The sequence below is a fragment of the Nicotiana tabacum genome, chromosome 17, assembly GCF_000715075.1.
Source record: "Nicotiana tabacum cultivar K326 chromosome 17, ASM71507v2, whole genome shotgun sequence".
In the NCBI taxonomy this organism is placed as follows: Eukaryota; Viridiplantae; Streptophyta; class Magnoliopsida; order Solanales; family Solanaceae; genus Nicotiana; species Nicotiana tabacum.
The window spans coordinates 14420262-14441597 of record NC_134096.1 but is presented as its reverse complement, the minus strand read 5'-3'; the positions used below and the strand labels follow the sequence as shown (position 1 = coordinate 14441597).

Below are 21336 nucleotides of genomic sequence, written 5' to 3'. Positions count from 1 at the left end.
ACTCCAATATGTCCCTAAAAGAAAGAAAGATGAAGGCGAATTATCTAATCTCCAAACTAACATTCTAAAGGAGTTAACTCTTCCGGTAAAACGAATTGAGGCAGTAAAGTTGTCCTCAAAGCCACTTGCAGGGTTTGTAGCCCAAAATCGTTTGCAGAATATGGCACTCCCTACAAAGAGAACAAATGAAGGTTTTGATCCTAATGCTTACATGCTATTTGCAAAATCTGGATACAATCCCAATAAAACATCAAAGTTAGGGAAGCTCCCATCATAAGATGCGACGAGGCAACCACGTGAAGGTTTGGGATACAAGCAACCATCACCAGTGCGCATCTCCATAAGAAGGGCGAGTAGCAATTATATCACTGGAGAAGATGAATCTGTCGCTTCTAATAGGCATTTTGTCTTTGATCGACTTGGAAAATCAACTGTGAGAACTTCTGTATTTGAGAGATTGGGTCCATTAAAGAAGGGGAATAATATCCAGAGAAATTATCGAAATGCAAAAATAGTCGCTTTGCCCAAAATTCAGAAGATCTCTAAAGATTTCCAAAGTTTGGTTCCTTCTAGAATGAAGCGAGAAACAAAAGTCATGGTTTCGTGTGATGAGGTACTGAAGGTGAATTCATACACTGTGGTCTACACTAAAGAACGTGATGAAGACGAAGAAAGTGTGGGTTTTTCGTATCATGTTACTGCACAAGGCGAGCATGGTGTTTTATCTCTAATGGAGGATGACGAGAAATTTGACGATGTTTCACCATGTTATCACATATCCTTCAATGATGGGGACCCTCAAGAAGATGAAGATGCGAAAGATGCTCCACCTGAACTTGAAGAAAGGAGAGAAGACTATAGTTGATGCCTTAAAAGAAGTTAACCTTGGCACTGATGAAGAACCAAGACCCACCTACCTAAGTGCTTTACTAGAAGTGGATGAAGAAAGCACTTATATTGAGTTACTCAAGGAGTTCAGGGATGTCTTTGCTTGGAGCTACAAAGAGATGCCTGGCTTGGACCCGAAAGTAGCAGTCCATCACCTTGCGGTCAAGAACGGCGCTCGTCCTATTAAGCAAGCTCAAAGGCGCTTTAGGCCGGACTTGGTTCCCCTGATTGAAATCGAAGTTAACAAACTCATTGAAGCTGAATTTATTCGGGAAGTTAAATACCCAACATGGGTTTCAAGTATTGTCCCTATAAGGAAGAAGAATGGCCAGATTCGAGTGTGCGTCGACTTCAGGGATCTCAACAATGCGTGTCCCAAAGATGAATTCCCGCTTCCTATTCCAGAGCTGATGATCGATGCTACTACTGGGTATGAGGCAATGTCGTTTATGGATGGTTCGTTAGGCTATAACCAAATTCGCATGGCACCAAAAGCTGAAGAGTTTACTGCATTCTGCACCCCCAAGGGTATTTATTGCTACAGGGTAATGCCTTTTGGCTTGAAGAGCGCTGGTGCTACTTATCAAAGGGCTATGCAGAATATTTTTGACGACCTTATCCACAAAAATGTCGAATGCTATGTGGATGACTTGGTGGTAAAATCAAAAAAGAGGGGTGGCCATTTGAAAGACTTGAGAATGGTGTTTGAGTTGCTCCGGAGGTACCAACTTAGAATGAATCCTTGAAATGCGCCTTTGGAGTTACTTCCGGAAAGTTCCTTGGTTTCATTGTCCGACATCGAGGGACAGAAATTGATCAAGCCAAAGTAGATACAATCTGGAAAATGCATGAACCTTTGGATATTCATGAATTGAAAAGTCTGCAAGGAAAGTTAGCATACCTTAGGAGATTTATCTCAAACCTAGCTGGGAGGTGCCAACCATTCAGTCGCCTTATGAAGAAAGGTGTCCCTTTCAAATAGAACCAAGCGTGTAGCAATGCCTTTGAGAGCATTAAATCCTACTTGATGAAGCCTCCGATTTTAGCAGCCCCTATATTTGTAAAGTCGTTGATACTATATATTTCAGCACAAGAAAGGTATGTTGGAGCGCTATTGGCCCAAGAAAATAGTGAGGGGAAAGAAAACTCTCTTTATTACTTGAGCAGGATGATGACACCAAACGAGTTGAATTATTCGCCAATTGAAAAGTTGTGTTTGGCTCTAGTCTTCTCAATTCAAAAGTTGAAGCACTACTTTCAAGCTCATGTTGTTCGACTTGTTTCTAAAGCAAATCCCATCAAGTTCGTGATGTCAAAACATGTTCTTAGTGATCAAGTAGCGAGATGGTATCTCCAATTTCAATAATTCGAGTTTTTGTACATCCCTCAAAAGGTTGTAAAAGGACAAGCATTGGCAGAATTCTTGGCAGATCACCTTATACCTGATGATTAGGAGCTAACTGACGAACTACCTGATGAGGACGCAATGGTCATTGAAGTTAAACCTCCATGGAAGATGTACTTTGATGGAGTTGTACATCGCGGAAGAGCTGGTACCGGTGTAGTATTTTTCACTTCTCAAGGTGAAGTTCTGCCCTAATCTTTTACATTGACTCAACTTTGCTCTAACAACGTTGTTGAGTATCAAGCACTAATACTTGGGCTTGAAATGGTTGTCGAAATGAAGCGGTTGCAATTGCAAGTCTTTGGTGACTTTCGGTTGGTGATCAACCAGCTTTTAGGTAGTTACGAGGTCAAGAAACCTAAACTACGCCCATATTATGATTATGCTAAAAAATTAATGGGATGGGTCGGTGACGTGACTATTCAACATGTGCCAAGGAAAGAAAACAAGAAGGCTGATGCTTTAGCTGCCCTAGATTCATTGTTAACCCTGCCTGATCAAGCGCAAGTTACTGTTTGCCAAAAATAGATAGTACCGCCGCCAAATGAGGTTGAAGGTGAAGGAAATAAACTCAAGCATCTTGTCGTTGTTTCTGAAGCTGAGAAATAAGAATGGCGACAACCCATTATCGACTACTTAAGCTATGGGATACTTCCAGAAAATTTGAGAAGAATGATTGAAATCCGCCGTCGTGCACCTCGCTTCCTTTATACAAAGATACTATATATAGAAGGTCATTCGAGGGAGTACTCTTGCGATTCATAGGGAAAGAAAACGCACTCCAAGCTTTGCAAGAGGCACATTCTAGGTATGTGGGTCACATCAGTCTGGACCAAAGCTCCACTTCTATATAAAAAGGATGGGATATTATTGGCCAACGATGGTAAAAGATTGCTTGGACTACACTCGAAGATGTAAGGCTTGTCAATTCCATGCGAATTTTATTCATCAACCTCCTGAAGTGTTGCACCCGACTGTGGCATCCTGGCCGTTTGACGCTTGGGGATTGGATGTTGTTAGACCACTGCCAAAGTCCTCTGGTGGGCACTTATACATCTTGGCTGCAACTGACTACTTCTCAAAATGGGCTGAAGCAGTTGCTCTTAAGGAGGTAAAGAAGGAAAATGTTGCAAGTTTTATCTGAGTAAACATAATCTATCGCTTTGGCATTCCTCGTTACATAATAACGGATAATGTAAAGCCATTCGATAATAGGTTGATGAACAAGATTTGTGATCTCTTTGGCTTCAAGCAACGTATCTCTTCGATGTACAATGTTGTCGCCAATGGTCTAGCTGAGGCATTTAACAAAACTCTATGCAACTTGTTAAAGAAAGTCATCTCCAAATCCAAACGAGAATGGAATGACTGTATGGAAGAAGCTTTATGGGCATATAGGACGACTCACCGCACACCAACACAAGCGACCCCTTATGTACTCGTTTATGGAGTCGAAACTATCTTTCCACTCGAGCGTCAAATACCTTCATTACGATTAGCTATTCAAGAAGGGATCATTGATGAAGAAAATGCTCGACTTTGATTAGCAGAGTTGGAGGCTCTTGATGAGAAGAGGTTGGAAGCTCAACAGAGTCTTGAATGTTATCAAGCTCGATTGTCTCGCGCCTTCAATAAAAGAGTTCTCCCAAGATCCTTTCAAGTAGGAGATCAAGTCCTTGTCGTATAAAGACCTATAATTACTTCTCATAAACCTGTAAGGAAGTTCACTTCAAAATAGGATGGGCCATATGTCGTACAAGAAGCTTACACAAGTGGGGCTTACAAGCTAGTTGATGCAGATGGCATGAGAATCAGCCTTATCAATGGCAAGTTTTTAAAGAAGTATTATTCCTGAAGTTGCAACGCTCCTTGACACATGAGCCTAAACTGCATGTTCTTATACTCCTGACCTGCATGAATCTAAATTGTGTACGTCCCACCCAAAAAATAAAATGGCCCGCTAGGTTAAAACCTTGAAAGGGGCGACCAAGGCAAAAGTTAGGACATAAAAAAAAATCAGCCATTCTGAACTACGGTATGACTTGATCCTCTTCACTGAGGTACGTAGGCAGCTTAGAGTTTCATTTTGAGTTCAGTCGCATAAGTTCAAAAGATACATATTGCCCTAGTCGTAGTCCAAATGACGTATGATGGAAGTAATTCATTCAAACAACACTTGAAAATCAGGCTGAAATTTCATTCTTTTTTTGAACTTTGGATCTCATATGACTTAGAGGGGGCAAGCCTTCGTGATAAACCAGTGTCTTCAATAATTATAGTCTTTTAAGAGGCTACCAAGTTCAGGGATTTACTATGTCTTCATGTTCACCAAATCTTTAAGTCCTTCGATCTTCAAGTTTGCTGCTCTTCAAGTTGAAATGTTTAAATCCTCCAAGTCTCCAAGTTTAAGTCTTCAAGTCCGTCGGTCTTCAAGTTGAAGTTTCCAAGTTAAAATCTTCAAGTATGTCGGTCTTCAAGTTAAAGTATTCACGTTCTCCACTCTTCAAGTTGAATTCTTCATGTTCGCCACTCTCCAAGTTGAAGTCCGCAAAGTCCGTCAAATCTTTAAAGTTTCCAAATATTCAAGTCAATGTCGTCAAGTCCACGAAGTCTTCGAGTTGAAGATTTATAATTTTCCAATCTTAAGGTGTACATATAAGTCCCTTTGCACCTTAAGTTGACCTCTTCGTGGGTTTGTCTTTAAAAGAAAACTATAACTTTCCAATCTTAAGGCGGACATATACTTTCCTTTGCACCTTAAGTTGGCCTCTTCGTGGGTTTGTCCTTAAAAGAAAACTATAATTTTCCAATCTTAAGGTGGACATATAAGTCCCTTTGCACTTTAAGTTGGCCTCTTTGTGGATTTGTCCTTAAAAGGAAACTATAACTTTTCAATATTAAGGTGGACATATAAGTCCCTTTGCACCTTAAGTTGGCCTCTTCATGGCTTTTTCCTTAAAAGGAAACTATAACTTTCCAATCTTAAGGTGGACATATAAGTCCCTTTGCACCTTAAGTTGGCCTCTTCATGGGTTTGTCCTTAAAAGGAAACTATATTTTTCAATCTTAAGGTGGACATGTAAGTCTCTTGAGAGTAATCTCTCCAATAGTCAAGGCACATTGAGATTAATCTCTCTGATAGTCGAAGCACATTGAGAGTAATCTCTCCGATTGGCGGGGCACATTGAGAGTAATCTCCCCGATAGTCGGGGCACATTGAGAGTAATCTCTCCGATAGTCGGGGCACATTGAGAGCAATCTCTCCGATAGTCGGGGCACATTAAGAGTAATCTCTCCGATAGTCGAGACACATTGAGAGTAATCTCTTCGGTAGTCGAGGCACATTGAGAGTAGTCTCTCCGATAGTCGAAACATATTGAGAGTAATCTCTCCGATAGTCGGGGCACATTGAGAATAATCTCTCCGGTAGTCGGGGCACATTGAGAGTAATCTCTTCGATAGTCGAGGCACATTGAGAGTAATCTCTCCGATAGTCGAGGCACATTGAGAGTAATCTCTCCGATAGTCGGGCCATTGAGAGTAATCCACGTGTCAAAATGACAAGGCATGCCAAGTCACATTAAAAGGCCAATGAAATCGTGCCACATGTGCAAGTGACATGTTCTGGCCAATCAAATACGATCATGTCACACTTCAATTTGATTGGTCAGAAAGAGTTTGTTCTTATCATAACTCTTCCCTCCCACAACTATAAATAGGGGTCTTCATAACCTAGAAAAGACACCAGAAGTTATAACAAGAAGTAAGAAAGAGCTCGTGGATCAAACGCTGCAAATTGCTCCACAAGTTTCAAGCTTCAAGCAATCAAGTTCAAGTTCAAGCTCAAGAACGAAGAACAAATCAAGTTCAAGCTCAAGAACGAAGAACAAATCAAATTTAAGTTCAAGCAATCAAGCTCAAGTTCAAGAACGAAGAACAAATCAAGATTCAAGGAGTACGAGTTCAAATCAAAGTTCGTGCTAGTTGAATTCAAGATCATCGTCCGTGACAACAAATATAGGTTCAAGATCAAGCTCAAAGGCCCTTGAATTTATTAACTATTGAAAAGAAGAATCAGAGGATTCATAGAGATTGTACACTCAAATTATTTGAAATCAAATACTACGATTGTTGCAATATTTTTCAGTCTCGATTATTTTCTTGACGCAAATTTATTGTCTACATACCCTATCGTTCGTATATATGTAAAGCTTGTACTCCACCTCTTCTCAGGGGCGGTCTGACCCTAAAGCAAGTGAAGCACTTGCTTTAGGCCCCAAAAATTTAAGGGCCCCAAAATTACTATTTCTCTATATATAGTAGTATATTATTTATATAATTATCTCTTATTATTGAGAAATTTATTTTTTTATTGTCATATTAATTTTTAATAACTCGATTTCTTCCTCTAATTAATATAACTAAAATAGTTTTCTGTCAATCTTATTTTATTTTTTTACTTAATTATATTTCTCTATTCATTAGTTGGTCACATAACTATATCTTATAATCTAACTTATTATTTATTTTCCTTACATAAATTATACTCTCTCCGTCCGAATTTATATGAAAGTGTTTGACTGGACATGGAGTTTATGAAATAAAGGAAGGCTTTTGAAACTTGTAATCTTAAATAAATCATAGAAATTTCTGGGCTAGAAATCATCTCATTAATGGTAAAAAGAGAAATCTAAAGTTGAATTGTTACCAAATATAGAAAGAGACTTACTAAAAAAAAGGAGTCACTTAAGTTGGGACGGAGGAAGTATGTTTTATGGGTTCTCCCATTTCAGTTGTGATGCAATCAACGTTAAAGTCATTTAATTGTCTGTACTTTCTAAAACTAAGTTCTCATTTTTTTTTAATTCTATAGTCTCACTTGTCTAATATTTTTAGAAAACGATGTTCATTAAATAATATATATATATTAAGGCCTCTTATTAAAATTTTGCTTTAGGCCTCGGATGATGTTGGGCCGCCCCTGTCTCTTTTTAATCTTTTCATTCTGATTTTTCCATTTTTCCATTTTTCCTCAGTTATCCATACATCATATATTTGCTAGTAAATAATAAGAAGTGGGAAAATAAAAGAATATTCGTTTCGAAGAGACAGTTCATCTTCTTATAGCTGCCAAAGAAAACTACACATTTATCCACATCTTTTCCCAATTTGTCTTTCGTGATCACATGTAATGCATGCAATGGCGTAATCAAATAACTTTTTATTTATAAATGAGTGTACCGACAAATTTAAAATCAGGCTACGTAATATTTGGCTAAATCATAAAAATACTTGTAATAGAACTATAGTTTTATAAATCAAAACTAACATAAAAAATACAAGAATTTTTTTTTAATTACAAATAAAAGTAAACATAAAACCAAAGGAAATAAAAAGTAGAGGAGATTTGTGGTTGTAAAGAAATGTTTGTAGAATTTGACTTTTAAATAATAAGATTTGTCTAATAAACAACTTTAATTAAAAAAAAAAATTACCTTTAAGATTGTTTGATTGTTTCTATACAATTTTTAAGTTTTAAAAGTTATTTATTAGATACTTTTGAGATTATAAAAGAGAATTAAGTCTTCGTTAAGTTTTAGAAAACAAAATGAGCATATAGAAATGTTAATACAAAGATTAGAACCTATGAACTCCACCTAACACCCTTAGTCATTGGCGACCTCTCGAAGTTATATCAAGTGTGTTCAAAATATAATTTATACTCATATAAAGTGATATTTGATCTATATACACAATATAATTTTTTGATGAAGAGTGTTCGCTTGACCACCCTTTAAACAATGTAGCTACTAGGGGCGGAGCTACCCTTGTCCGAAGGGTGTCAACTGACACTCCTTCACCGGAAAATTACACTGTGTAGATAGGTTTATTTTTTTAAATAGAATATATACAATTAGTTGACAACCCTTGACACAAGACAAACTCTCAGTGGAACGGTCAAGGGGTGTCAAAAGTTCCATTCCCGATTGCAACATAATTTCTATTTTACAGTTTATTTTTTTCTTTTTAATTTTTAAACAAACGTCAAACGACATCGTTTTATTAGTTGTAAGTGCTCTTTTTGAAACTAACAAACGAAATTGGGATTAAAGAAATCCCTAATTTCAAAAGTTAGTGCTCTCATTCTCAAAATTGCTCAAGTGCGTTGTGTGTGCCCATTGCTGTCACCGACTCGCCGTCGTTGGTCCTCTTTACAAATCACTGGTCGATATTCGCCTGTCATGACAGCCACGGTAAGTTCCTTTACTCTTTGCAAATCTTTGGTACTCTATTAAGGTGGATTGGATCGACTTTGTGGTCAGTTTGTGTAGTTCCTTTGAATTTCACATTTATATTTATCATTGACTTTGTGGTTAGTTTGTGTAGTTCCTTTGAATTTCTCATTTACATTCGTTAGGCTGCTTTTAATTCGTGTGACTGTGTGAGCATCTTGGACTTTTAAGTGTTTCTTTACCTTTAAGTGAAAATCCATGTACCAAAAGTCTGGAAATCTTGACAAACTTGACAGTTGTTATAACTGTGAATTGTGATATTTTATAGAAAATATTACTTGTATTTCTTCTAATTAAATTTTATTTTATAATTCATAATCAAAAATCAATGAAGCAATTTTTTTTCAAAGTACCGAAATCAAGTTTGGCCGCTCCTCATAAGCAATATAACTTGGAAGAAGATGCAGTACCAAAATCAAATTTGGCCACTAATAATCAATCTAACTTGGACGAAGATTGCAACCAATTAGAAGTACCACTATATTCTTCTCAAAGACAGCAAATTAATCTTGAAACTTTAAACCCCGATCCGACCAAAAGAACTCAAATCTTGGACTACCATCCAAACCTCCACGATGAGATTAGAAGAGCATACATTCAGAGAGGTGCTTGTCAACCTCGAGAACATAAATTTCCTCAAACAGATTTTTATAGATTAATGTGTCGTTTCAATCCTAAATGGTTTGATGATTATCATGAGTGGTTGGAGTATAGTATAAGTAACGATGCAGCATATTGTTTGAGTTGTTATTTGTTTAAAGATGATAACATTCATCAAGGTGGAGGTGATGTATTTTCGAGCATAGGGTTTAAGAGTTGGAACAAAAAGAAGAGCTTTGATAAGCATGTTGGTGGGCCAAGTATCAATCATAATCATGCAAAAAGAAAATGTGTAGATCTACTATGGCAACAACAATCCATTATATCTGCATTTGAGAGGCAATCTGATCAAGTTAAGCATGATTACTGGATTCGCTTAACTTCTTCGGTTAATGTAGTAAGACTTCTTTTGAAGCAAGAATTTGCATTTCGGGGGTCATGATGAATCTAAAACATCATTTAACAGGGGTAATTTTCTTGAAATTCTCTCATAGTATGCAAAGGAATGTGATAAAAATCATGATTATGTATTGGAATATGCTCCTCAAAATGATCATATGACTTCTCCAATGATTCAAAAAGATATCGTGGCTGCATGTAAGATGGAAACAATCAAAGCTATCATTACAGAATTAAATGGTGACTATTTTGCCTTATTAGTTGATGAATTTTTTGATGTGTCGCGAAAGGAGCAAATGGCTATTGTCTTACGATATGTTGATAGAATGGGATTTGTGGTGGAGCGACTTATTGATATTGTTCATGTCAATGATACTTGTGCTTCATCTCTAAAGAAGGCAATTGTTTATTTACTTGCTAAACATTCCTTAAGTCTATCATATGTCTGTGGGCAATGTTACGATGGAGCAAGCAATATGCAAGGTGAGCTCAATGGCCTTAAAATGTTGATTAGGCAAGAAAGTAGATCGGCTCATTCTATTCATTGTTTTGCTCATCAACTTCAATTAACTCTTGTTGTTGTTTCAAAAAAATGTATTCAAGTAGGAGAACTTGTAGTTTTGGTCTCAAATACTTTGAATGTGTTGGGATCTTCTTTTAAGCGTATGGATGAATTTCAAGAATCTCAAAAGGAAAGAATTGAAGAGGCATTAGATATGGGTGAGCTTAAAATCGGTAGAGGCTTGAATCAAGAACTTGGTCTTTCAAGAGCTTGTGATACTCGTTGGGGTTCTCATTACAAATCTTTTAAAAAATTTATTCGTATGTTTGGCTCTATTCTTGATGTTCTTGAAGCACTTGTTGTTGATGCACGTTTGATGGATGAGAGAGCTAAGGCAATGGGATATCTTAGAACTTGTCAAACATTTAAGGTTGCATTCATGTTGCATTTGATGAGAGATGTTTTGGCAATCACAAATGAGCTAAATAAATGCTTACAAAAAAAGGAGCAAGATATCGCAAACGCCATGCTACTTGTAGAAGTAGCAAAGAGAAGGTTGCAAAGTTTAAGAGAAGATGATTGGGATTCACTTATTGAGAAAGTATCTACATTTTGTATCAAGTATGGCATTTTAATACCTAATTTTGATGAGCCATACTTTAACTCTTTAAGATCACGACGTAAATTTGCCGATCATACTATTTTACATCATTATCGTGTTGATGTGTTTTGTAAGATTATTGATTGGCAAATTCAAGAACTCAATGGTCGTTTTGACGAAGTGACTATTGATTTGCTTCATGGAGTTTCTTGTTTGAATCCAATTGACTCATTTTCTAGTTTTGACATCAAGAAGATCATGAAAATGGCTAAATTATATCCTGATGACTTTGATGAAGTTAGTATGGATGCTCTTGAGAATCAGCTTGCGACATACATTATTGATGTCTGTGATATTGATGAAAGGTTCTCCAATTTGAATGGACTTTGTGATCTTTCAAGAAAATTGGTTCAGACAAAGAAGTATTTAAACCCCCCTCTTGCATTCTGCTTGGTGAAATTTGCTTTGCTTTTGTCAGTTGCCACTGCATCGGTTGAAAGAGCTTTTTCGACAATAAAGTTTATCAAGAATGGCATACGTAATCGAATGAATGATGAACTTTTAAGTGGTTGCTTGGTGCCTTACGTAGAAAAATATGTATTTAGTACTATTTCTAATGATGATATTGTAAAAATATTTCAAGAAATGAAACCCCATCGAGTACGATTGTACTAATATAATTTTATTTTGCTGTCACTAGTAGAATTATTTTTCTTGGCTTCTTCTTTAGATTTTGATACCCCTTTGTGTAAATCCTGGCTCCGTCACTGATAGCTACACCATTGGAACATGCCTACAAATATGCCATATATATATATATATATATGGCATATTTGTAGGTAGATGTGGCAAAATGGGTAAAACAAATAGTTATCCACTCATATTATCCATTAAAAAATGGGTTGGATGAAGGATTTTTCTAAAAATGGGTTGAATATGGATAAGAACCATATTATCCACTTAGAAAATGGTTAACTAAATGGATAACCAATAGATAACTAATGTGTTTAACTTTTACATTTGTAAAGTCTCAAATTGGGGGTTCCTCAAATTTGAGAGTCTAGGAATTCCCCCATAAGTGATCATATTCAAGAAGCCATGGATAATATGGATATCCATATTATCCGCCGGATAACCTATTTTTTATCCATTTTTTTTAAATTATCTGTTTTTGACCCGCGAATATTCGACCCGACCCGCCTGTTTGTCACTCCTATTTGTAGGCATGTTCCAATGGTGCAGCTACATTGTTTATGGCATATTTGGCTAGCTAGAAATGAAAAAGTGTTTCGCGCACACACCGCACCACCCTCCTCATCCCATATTTTCATACTACTACATTACGGTTCCACCATTGTCCCCACACGAGCGTACACCATTGGTACATATATATATATATATCGCACACACACCACACCACCCTCCTCATCCCATATTTTCATACTACTACATTACGGTTCCACCAGTGTCCTCACGCGAGCGTGCACCATTGGTATATATATATATATCAAATGGCATCCCACTCGCTCCACTCATTTTAAATTAAATATTGATGGTTTCCGTAAGTTGACTGCAGGACCGGACGAGATTGGCGGTGTAATACGTGACTCATCTGGTACCTGGCTTATGGGTTTTGCAGGTCACCATATCTCTCATGGGAGCGTTGAATTTCTGAACTACTTGCACTATATTATGGCTTGCAATTGGCTTTTACTCATGGATACAAGCCACTAGAATTGAATCCAGATGCCAAGGAAATAATTACTTACTATCCTACAAACATCACATCCTTTATATGCTAACATCATAAATGATTGCAGTTTCCTCCTCGCATACTTGGATGATCCAGCTATACTTTACACTTATAGGGAACAAAACCAAGTCGCTGACCTACTTGCAAAGTCCGGTAGCCAAATGAATAGTTCTGCAAGAATCACTATTTATGCACAACCACCACCTTTTGTTCGTACAACACTGAAAGATGATCGATCGCAAACAGAAGCTTTTTGTTAGAAGAGTGGCTCTACCAACTTTATGTACTCCCCAAGATATGGACCCTAATATCACTATAATAGTATCTTCTCCCCGGGATCCCCTTTTTGTTACGACCCATCAATGGTCGCCCCCTTAGGACAATGACTAAGCTCTCTCCTACTACTTATGCTACTCTACTTTAATAATATGAATAGTTATCCTTTGCACAAAAAAATAAATATTTACCTTATGTTTTATATACCCTTACCATTATACTCCATAGCTATTTTTACTCCCACCCGAAAAAATTATTTTTCCAGCTTAAAAATTCACGTATCATGCTTTCATTGAATAAAAAGACCCGCCCCCTTTTTAACCTTTTTCACCTACACCCAGCGACTAAAAAATAATCTAGTCATTTTATTAATTCATCGGATTAGCGATGGCGACAGCCGAACTAATTTTTAGACATGGAACTGATTTTGGATACTTCTAAGTACCAATAAAATAGAAAATGCTGAAAATGAAGGAATAAATGGCCTATCGAAATGCCAATCAATAGTATATACCATAAACAATCTTTTCATGGAATAAACTAATTATGTGTGCTGCACAAAAATAGAAGAATAAAAATACAAAAAAAGATATAGCTCAGATGCGCTTTTTTACCGTCGTTGTAATCAGACACAAGCGGAGACCCTATTCACCGCATACAGCGCGATTCTTCACAGCTATAAATGCACCAGCCGGGAATCGAACCCGGGTCTGTACCGTGGCAGGGTACTATTCTACCACTAGACCACTGGTGCTTGTTGAATGTTGTAGGACATTAATTAAATGCTATACCAAATTATATTTAATCCATTTCAAAGACATTAGACGAGAAACAAGAAACTTAAAAGTTAGATTAAATGAGCGAGGAATTGTAATTGTATCTAATAACTTTTCTTCCACATATTTAACTTTAATGGTAATTCTTAATTAATCGAAAATCGATTAAAATAAAGTATTCACATAGGAATATTACTAGTTCAAGCTAACCAGTCCACCGCATGTAATAGCATTTGCTTTTTGCTATTTTATTATTAATCTAGACTACAAATAACATATCATTTCAGCACTCACTTAAAATTATAGATCCAACATTTATATTTTTGATTTAGTAATTTTTTAAATATTAGATTTAGTTGAACTCATTAATCAAGTAGATTTTTCATTCCCTCAGCCAGCCAGTATTGCTAGGAGTCTTGTATAAAAAGAATGTCTCCTCCCACATGAAGGGGGTGAATTTCTGATCTAATTCAACATAGTATGCATCACTGCTCTGTAGCTCACTTATGTCTTAGAACTCCGTTCTTTTCATTTTTCAGTCTGAAGGAGTTTATCTACAATCATCAATGAGAGCTGCTAGTGCCATTTTTTCGTTATTGTCAAAATTTTAGCAGCCACATACACTATGACTAGAATTGTATGTCATATTTGGGTACATATATCCTTATGAAGTAAACAGATACTTAACCAAGTCCTAGCAGCTGTAGAGAGAAATATTAGAAACAAAATCAAAGCTTTTATTCCTCAAAACAACACTACTATAAATCAGCTCAGAGAAAGGAAGCACCTAATGAACATGCCCCAAACAGAACATAGACGAAGAAAGGTGAAACGCAGAAATATCATGTCCTTTTTGATTATCATAGCAATTAATGTCCTACAACAACAAGCACCAGTGGTCTAGTGGTAGAATAGTACCCTGCCACGGTACAGACCCGGGTTCGATTCCCGGCTGGTGCATTTATAGCTGTGAAGAATCGCGCTTTATTCGGTGAATAGGGTCTCCGTTGTCTGATTACAAGGACGATATAAAAGCGCATCTGAGCTAATGTCTTTTTTTGTATTTCTGTGTAGCACACATCATTAGTTTCTTCCATGAAAAGATTGTGTGGCATATAGTATTGATTCACATTTATAGAGGGCCATTTTCCCTTATTTTTTCCTTTATTTCAGCTTTTTCTATTTTATGTTTTACTGGTAGTTAGAAGTATCAGAAATGAGCTCCACATCTAAAATTAGTTCGGGCTGTCGACATTGCCAATCCGATGAATTTATGACATACGTTTTACTTACTTTACCTTAATTTTGAACAAATTTATAAATAAATAAAGACTAGATCATTCATTTTCAAATTTCAGTTGAATTGATTTTATATTGGCAAATGGTCAGTAGTAGAATGAAAGCAAATAATAAAGTAATTATAATATAAAACGAATCACTCATCACAGAATTTTAGTATAACTCATTTATTTGCCTCTGTACAGATGTATATTTTTTGCGGGAAAAAGGGCTAAATTTGACTCTCCACTATGAGAAAATGATCAATTTTATCCTCTGTTATACTATCCGTACAAAAGTACCCATGCCGTTATCCAAATGGTTCAAATATACCTCCTCTGTTAAGTTTGTCCAAGATAGACTCTCAATTATATGTGACGCTAATATTTTGATAAAGTGGACACCACGAGGCATGCTACCTCATCTTTCCCAACCCATTTTACACCATCCCTCCACTTCTTCTTCCACTTTCAATTCACTATAGTGAATAAGTACGACACATTTTCTTAGCATATGGATCTTTTCTAACTTTAACTGGCATAAACTTTTAGTACTAAATTCAGGATATTTCACTAACTCCAAACCTTTATCAAGCATTAGGTAGTAGGAAGTCATATTGCGCTCGGGCGAAATTGGTGTTCTTTATGACAAAGGGCTACTATTCAATGGATAAGATCTACAACTTCTTATTAATGACATAAGACCAGCAAATAGTAAATCCGAGAGTAAATATGTCTAATACCCATATTATGTCATAATATAACAGTAGTTTTTAAATTAATGCTCTATGCTTTTTACGCATCAATCAAAATGTATAAACGATTATTAGACGGCAAAAGTGTTGATGTTGGTACTACATTAACATAGTTATAATTCAGAACATTGTAGTTATAGTAAATCATAGAAAAGTAGCTAGAGTATTTAGCCGATAAAGAAGAGGCTAACTATAATATACATACATGCCATTTTTGGTAGAAGAAGAACAACTATGCTGCAACTAAACTAATTGGGTCATTAAATTTTTGGAAGAAAGAAAATTTGATCATGAAGATGGAAACAGCAGGTTAATGGGCGTCCTTAAAATCTGACCATCTTCAACGCTGTATTATTAAGCTTTTGTTGGCACCATATTCAGATGAGAGGTGGAGAGGGAGGAAGTGCTAGTGGAGGGGAGGGGGTAAAATGGGTTGGGGAAGGTGAGGTGGCATGCCACGTAGTGTCCACCTCACCAAAATATCAGAGCGACATAGGATTAGATGTCCATGTTGGATAGTCTTAACAGAATAGGGGTATATATTTGAGCCACTTGGGTAATGATAGGGGTATTTTTATGCGAACAGTATAACGGAGGATAAAAGTAATCCTTTTTCTCGTAGCATAGGGACAAATTTGACCCTTTTACCTTTTAGTAGTGTTAAATTTTATACTTGGTTCACTCATATGATTCTTCACTCATCACAGTTCTTTTTTTTTTTTTGATAAAAGAGCAAATTCCATTTTAAGCCCTTCACCTTTTGAATGGGACAACAAACCCCTAGATATAGTTGTTGATTCAAGATCAAGGGGTTTATGCCTCGTTCAAAAGGTGAAGAATGTATTGTTTCCCAATCCCAAAAGGTAAAGGGTTAAATGAAATTTACTCTTGAGGAAATTCTCAATATAGACATATACTGCCCAAATTTTCTCACAGACGTTTACTTCTGACTGTCTTGAGAACAAACCTGGCAGAATTGTTTTTCAATAGCAATCCAAAAGTAAAAAGGCTAGTATAAATTGATACAAAAAATTACCATAATCCAGAAGACTAATGTTACCATTCCTCAACATAAATTGACAATACAGAAATTTGCCGAAGCAGTAAACAAAATCACTGTAAGTTACACTTACCGCCTTTTCTTTTGAGACTTTGGAGGTTTAAGAACACTCCAGTCCAGTCCATGTGGCTTCTGGGAACTCCGACTACTACTAGGTGACGACTCTGGATTGCCAAGAACTCTCTTATGTGATTTGTTTGGATACTGCGCCTCAGAGGATGTATCATCTTGCTTCCTTTTAAAATCTTCGTTAGGAGAATGGCACGAGTCCTCCACATTAGAGTTCTCCAACCCACATTGTGATGTTCCATTTTCTCTGTGGCAACGAATAGTAAGTAGTTATGAGCTGACAGAATTTCAGTCATTCCATGGCCTAGCAACTCAGACATCTTTGGTATAAATAACAATTGAACTCATCACGAAATGACTTGAAAGACGTTATGGGGCTCACAAATTTTTGAAATGCACCTAATCTAACGTAAAGTATACAATAATCAAGAAATTCAATGCAATCATGGGGACAAAAGATGCCACCCTAGCTTTACATCTCTTAGTTTCCCTATCTTAATTCACCATTTTTGTTTATAAACAGTATTAATCCTTTTACATTTAATCATAGTCTATTTATTTTGATTGCTTATAATCATAATTCGTTTCATCTCAAAAAAAAATAATCATAATTCGTTTATGCAATCTTTAATACTTTATCGTAGGGATCTTATACAATATATCGCCTATTATCTTTTTTTGAGAAATACAATATGTCGCCTATTATCATCTCTACGTAACAAACATCCACTAAGAAGGAATTTTCAACATATTCGACTCAAAGATGAATTTTCAACATATTCGACTCAAAGATATACTAGGAGAAAATAATGTTATCTTTCTACTGATGAAACAGATGTGAAAAGATAAAGTCAAGATGGTATATAGTAGAAGTAATGGGCCATAATGCTTATCGTATAACAACAATGGATGGAGTACACAAGTTACTATGAGAACTTTAAGCATCAAACACTGACCTTTTCGAATTTATTTCACTCGTCTCTGAAGAACAAGCAGCAGAACCTTCAGAATGTGGTTTTGACGCTTCTTCTCTTAATTTCTACCAAGACAAGCCTTTGGTAAGACAGGATAACAACCCACAGGAGAATAGGAACTGAACAGTCTTTTCAGAAAGTATACATCATGCAAACATTATACTCACATCAATAGAAGGATTAAAGCATTGAAAAGACATCCGACCCCTTGTAGCCCCAGGGTGGGGATCCCCTTCCCTAATGACAACACTGCATGTGAAAAGGCAATAAAGAAAAATCAGAGGAAAATGTAAATGGGTATAAAACAAAGGCAAATATGGAAATAATGCAAGAAACAAGCATCGTTGAGAGGGAACAAACCTAGTACTACTAGACATCTGAACAGATAAATACTCCTTCCATTTAATACAAAAACCCCATCTATAAATGAATTGAGGATGAACTATTTGGTGTAGCAGACACAGTAATCGGTATATAATTTGAACCGCAGCACATAGCGTCACCAGCGAGTGAAATAGATTCCACTACGCTCCAAATTTGTAAAAATGGAATTCCTAAAATATTACTCCCTCCGTTTCAAATTAGATGAGGTAGTTTCCTTTTTAGTATGTTCCAAAATAAATGACATATTTCTAAATTTGAAAATAATTCAACTTTAAACTCTTCATTTAACCCATTTTACCCTTAATGAGAAGCTTTTATAACCACACAAATGTCATGGCCCCACAAAGCTTTTACCCCTTAAGCTTTTAAGACCACAAGCTTCAAAAGTCTTCTTTTTTCTTAAACTCTGTGCCGAGTCAAACTAACTCATCTAAATTGAAACGGAGGAAGTACTTTTTTGCACTCAGTTCAACATCGCTGACGACCTGACGTAATTTTAAGTTACTATTATCCAATATAGCTATCAATGAGGATTCATATAGCCGACTTGTTTGGGACTTAGACTTAGTAGAAGTTGCTGTTGTAACATCTGATATACCCTTTATAAAATATATAAACTCTAGTGGAAGAAAAATTAGTTTACACTAATTTTTTATTTTTTATTTTTTTTTGTTAAGAGGGAAACCCGCAGCCGCTACACTTGGTGCGCACTGGGTAAACCTCCCCCTGTGTAATAGCCTGCAAACCACACAGGGAAGGTAATCCGCACTAGGCAAGTCATGTGTGAGAGGCTCAACCCAGAAGGCATTGAGGGGGATTCCCTCCAAACCAACTGGCCAACCCACTAATTTTATTTGATCTAAATGCCTAAAACCATCTACGAGAAAAAGTTATACAAAGTCAAGCTTTTGTCAACATGTCAAAGATCATAGTTGATAGTTGAGCAGTCTAAACATTATACATCTTCCATTCTAGTGCTAGTGCTATTTGAGCACTGCAAAGAAAGAAATACTTCATATTTTGGAGAAAGTAAAAGAATACTTCATATTATAATTAACCATTTAAAGTTACACTCAGTTACTCCTTTTGTGTGCCCTTTAACGGGTAGTGCTCCCGAACAGCCTAAATCTGCACAGCAAACTTGATACTCGCCAGAAGGAAAAATCTAGTTTCAGTCGTATGAACCTTGGTCCAGCTTTAAACTAAATCCAAATTAGACAAAGTCCAACATTGTAATAGTCCTGAGTTAACGTTGATCTCAAAACAAAAAATCGGTGTATACTCTTACGTCGCACCACAAGATTATTTGTAATAACTCACCCCTTCCATTCCAATGTGTCAAATATGCCGTTTCACTAGTTAATCCCTTTCATAACATTTAACCAATTGTAGCTCTTGATTTCAATAGTTGAAGCATTTGCACAGACTCAGAATAATTAGGAAATAAGTATGTTATCGTATCGAGATATGAGCAAGATGAAGATGCCAAGAATTTTGAGGGAGACATATAAAGAGTCAAGGGCTCCCATTTAAAGGAGCTTCTTGAAATGACAATAATAATATCAGCTGGGTAGGTTCTTTTTCTTATTCAGTCCTCTTTCTTCTCTCTATGTTCTTTGTTTCATATCAAATTCCCCATATCGGTTTTCAACACAGAACGATTCCTGATAAAAAGATTTCCAACAGCAGATAGTGTCTTTTAGGAGTATAAAAATCTGGTTATATTTCCATAGTTTCAATGTATAATCTTTTTTTATAACGGAGTAATCCTCGAGGGTCAGTGACACATGGTTCAGAACTCGGTGGATAATGGGTCTGTCATCTACCCTTCGACACATAAATACCAGGCTTTTGACTGCAACAAGATTCGGACCTCTGACGTGCGCCTACTAAGCCGCAGATCACTTGTTGTACTATTACCACTAGACCAAAGCTCTTGGAGCTTCAAAGTATACAAATTTTAATACTAATCCAACTAAAATTACAACTCAAATCTCAACACTGTTTAATATCCCATGCTAAGACTTATCAACCAAAATAACAAACAAGTATAACTGAAGAAAAAGGTTACCATCTTTTGGGAGCACTAGAGGGAAAATTTCCACCAGGTATCACTTCTTCTTCTTCTACTTCTTCTTCTGCTCCTTCTACTTCTTCTACTTCTTCTTTCTTAGGCTTTTCCTCTCTCAGAGCTGCCCTTTGCATAAACTGAAAATACAAAAACATCAAAAAATCTTAAAATACTACAACTACACCTCAATCTAATATACTTTTTGTCAACTACACGACCGCTCTGTATCCATTCCACTCTACATTGTTTTTGATAAACGAGAAATCTCCGAGGGCCAGCGGCGTACGGTTCAAAACTTGGCAGACCAATGGGCCCGCCCATATATCCTTCTCTAACTAAATACCGAGCTTTAGTCTGCAGCACAGTTCGAACTTGTAACATTGCGCCTTCACTCTTACCACTAGACCAAAGAATTCATCCATTCCCTCTATTCAGAGAATTTATCAAAGTTGGAATCTTTTTAAGCTAGCTATAAATCTAAGGATTTAGCAAAATCCTTCAAATAAAGCCGATATAATTTACAGTTATAAAACAATTTTAGAAAATTATGCAAGAACGAATAACCCAGCTAAAAATTTCCTACTTATTTAATTTTACAAACAAGATCAAAGCACCAAAATGAAATACCTTCAAATAACGCCAATAATTTACGAAGGGCTAAATAACAAGTTAAAAAAACTATGCAAGAACAGAAAAAACCCCTCAAAAACCAGTTAAAAAGTTAATATGTTTATTTAATTAGCAAACAGATTTAAAAAGGGACCAAATTGAAAGCTCCTTTTTTACCTTCAAGTTCCTCAAGGTGCTGGATAGTTCACGCTTTGCCATTCTTATTTTTAGGCACACCAAAGCTGAACTTACTGTTATCACTAGCTAGATATTCTTCTACTTTTACGGCACGGTGACGGCGCCGGCGCCGGCGTCCAGCAAACTTGAAAGGGCTAAAAGAAGCTTGCTGAATTGCAAGAGGTTTTAGTCGGGCGTGAAGGGATTTTTAGTCAGTTGAAAATAACAGATTTGCCCTTAATTCCAACGGGGGAGTAGGGTTCGTAATTGGGCCTGCCCATTTTTCGATTCCTCTAGCCCGCTAAAGGGCATATTTGTCTTTAAATAATTAATCTCCGAGTAGCTAATTATGGGTGTTCTTATTTCACATTATATATATATGATAACGTGTTATAAAATAAAGACTGTAAAGTAAAGACAAGTATAGAGAGAAATTGATATATTATTCAAATTTCAAACTTATGTAC

The 21336-nt window shown here is 36.4% G+C and overlaps 1 protein-coding gene, 1 long non-coding RNA gene and 3 other non-coding genes across 5 annotated transcripts; 3 read left to right on the top strand and 2 right to left on the bottom strand.

The window, feature by feature from the left end:
- Positions 1-8255: 8255 nt before the first annotated feature.
- Positions 8256-12901, top strand: LOC142171519 (uncharacterized). The gene is made up of 2 exons (XR_012701062.1): positions 8256-8547; positions 12328-12901. It is a non-coding gene; the product is annotated as an uncharacterized LOC142171519 (long non-coding RNA).
- Positions 12902-13400: 499 nt separating this feature from the next.
- Positions 13401-13471, bottom strand: TRNAG-GCC (transfer RNA glycine (anticodon GCC)). Its single transcript has one exon. It is a non-coding gene; the product is annotated as a tRNA-Gly (tRNA).
- A 911-nt stretch (positions 13472-14382) lies between these two features.
- Positions 14383-14453, top strand: TRNAG-GCC (transfer RNA glycine (anticodon GCC)). The gene has a single exon. It is a non-coding gene; the product is annotated as a tRNA-Gly (tRNA).
- A 4-nt stretch (positions 14454-14457) lies between these two features.
- Positions 14458-14541, top strand: LOC142172303 (small nucleolar RNA snoR114). Its single transcript, XR_012701671.1, has one exon. It is a non-coding gene; the product is annotated as a small nucleolar RNA snoR114 (small nucleolar RNA).
- Positions 14542-16407: 1866 nt separating this feature from the next.
- Positions 16408-21057, bottom strand: LOC107793513 (uncharacterized). Its single transcript, XM_016615880.2, has 5 exons — positions 20870-21057; positions 20084-20220; positions 17796-17877; positions 17611-17693; positions 16408-16901 (listed from the first exon to the last, which is right to left on the bottom strand). Exons 1-5 carry the CDS (start codon positions 20909-20911, stop codon positions 16655-16657), a joined length of 591 nt encoding a protein of 196 aa, XP_016471366.2. The 5' UTR covers positions 20912-21057; the 3' UTR covers positions 16408-16654.
- Between the last annotated feature and the right edge of the window lie 279 nt (positions 21058-21336).

Bases quoted from the DNA above. Each gene is read 5' to 3' on its own strand.
- LOC107793513 (XM_016615880.2), bottom strand. From the start codon at position 20,911: ATGGCAAAGCGTGAACTATCCAGCACCTTGAGGAACTTGAAG. The intron at 20,221-20,869 runs GTAAAAAAGGAG...TTGTATTTTCAG, and splicing joins GCACCTTGAGGAACTTGAAG to TTTATGCAAAGGGCAGCTCT. The intron at 16,902-17,610 runs GTCAGTGTTTGA...TCGTTGCCACAG, and splicing joins AGTGAAATAAATTCGAAAAG to AGAAAATGGAACATCACAAT.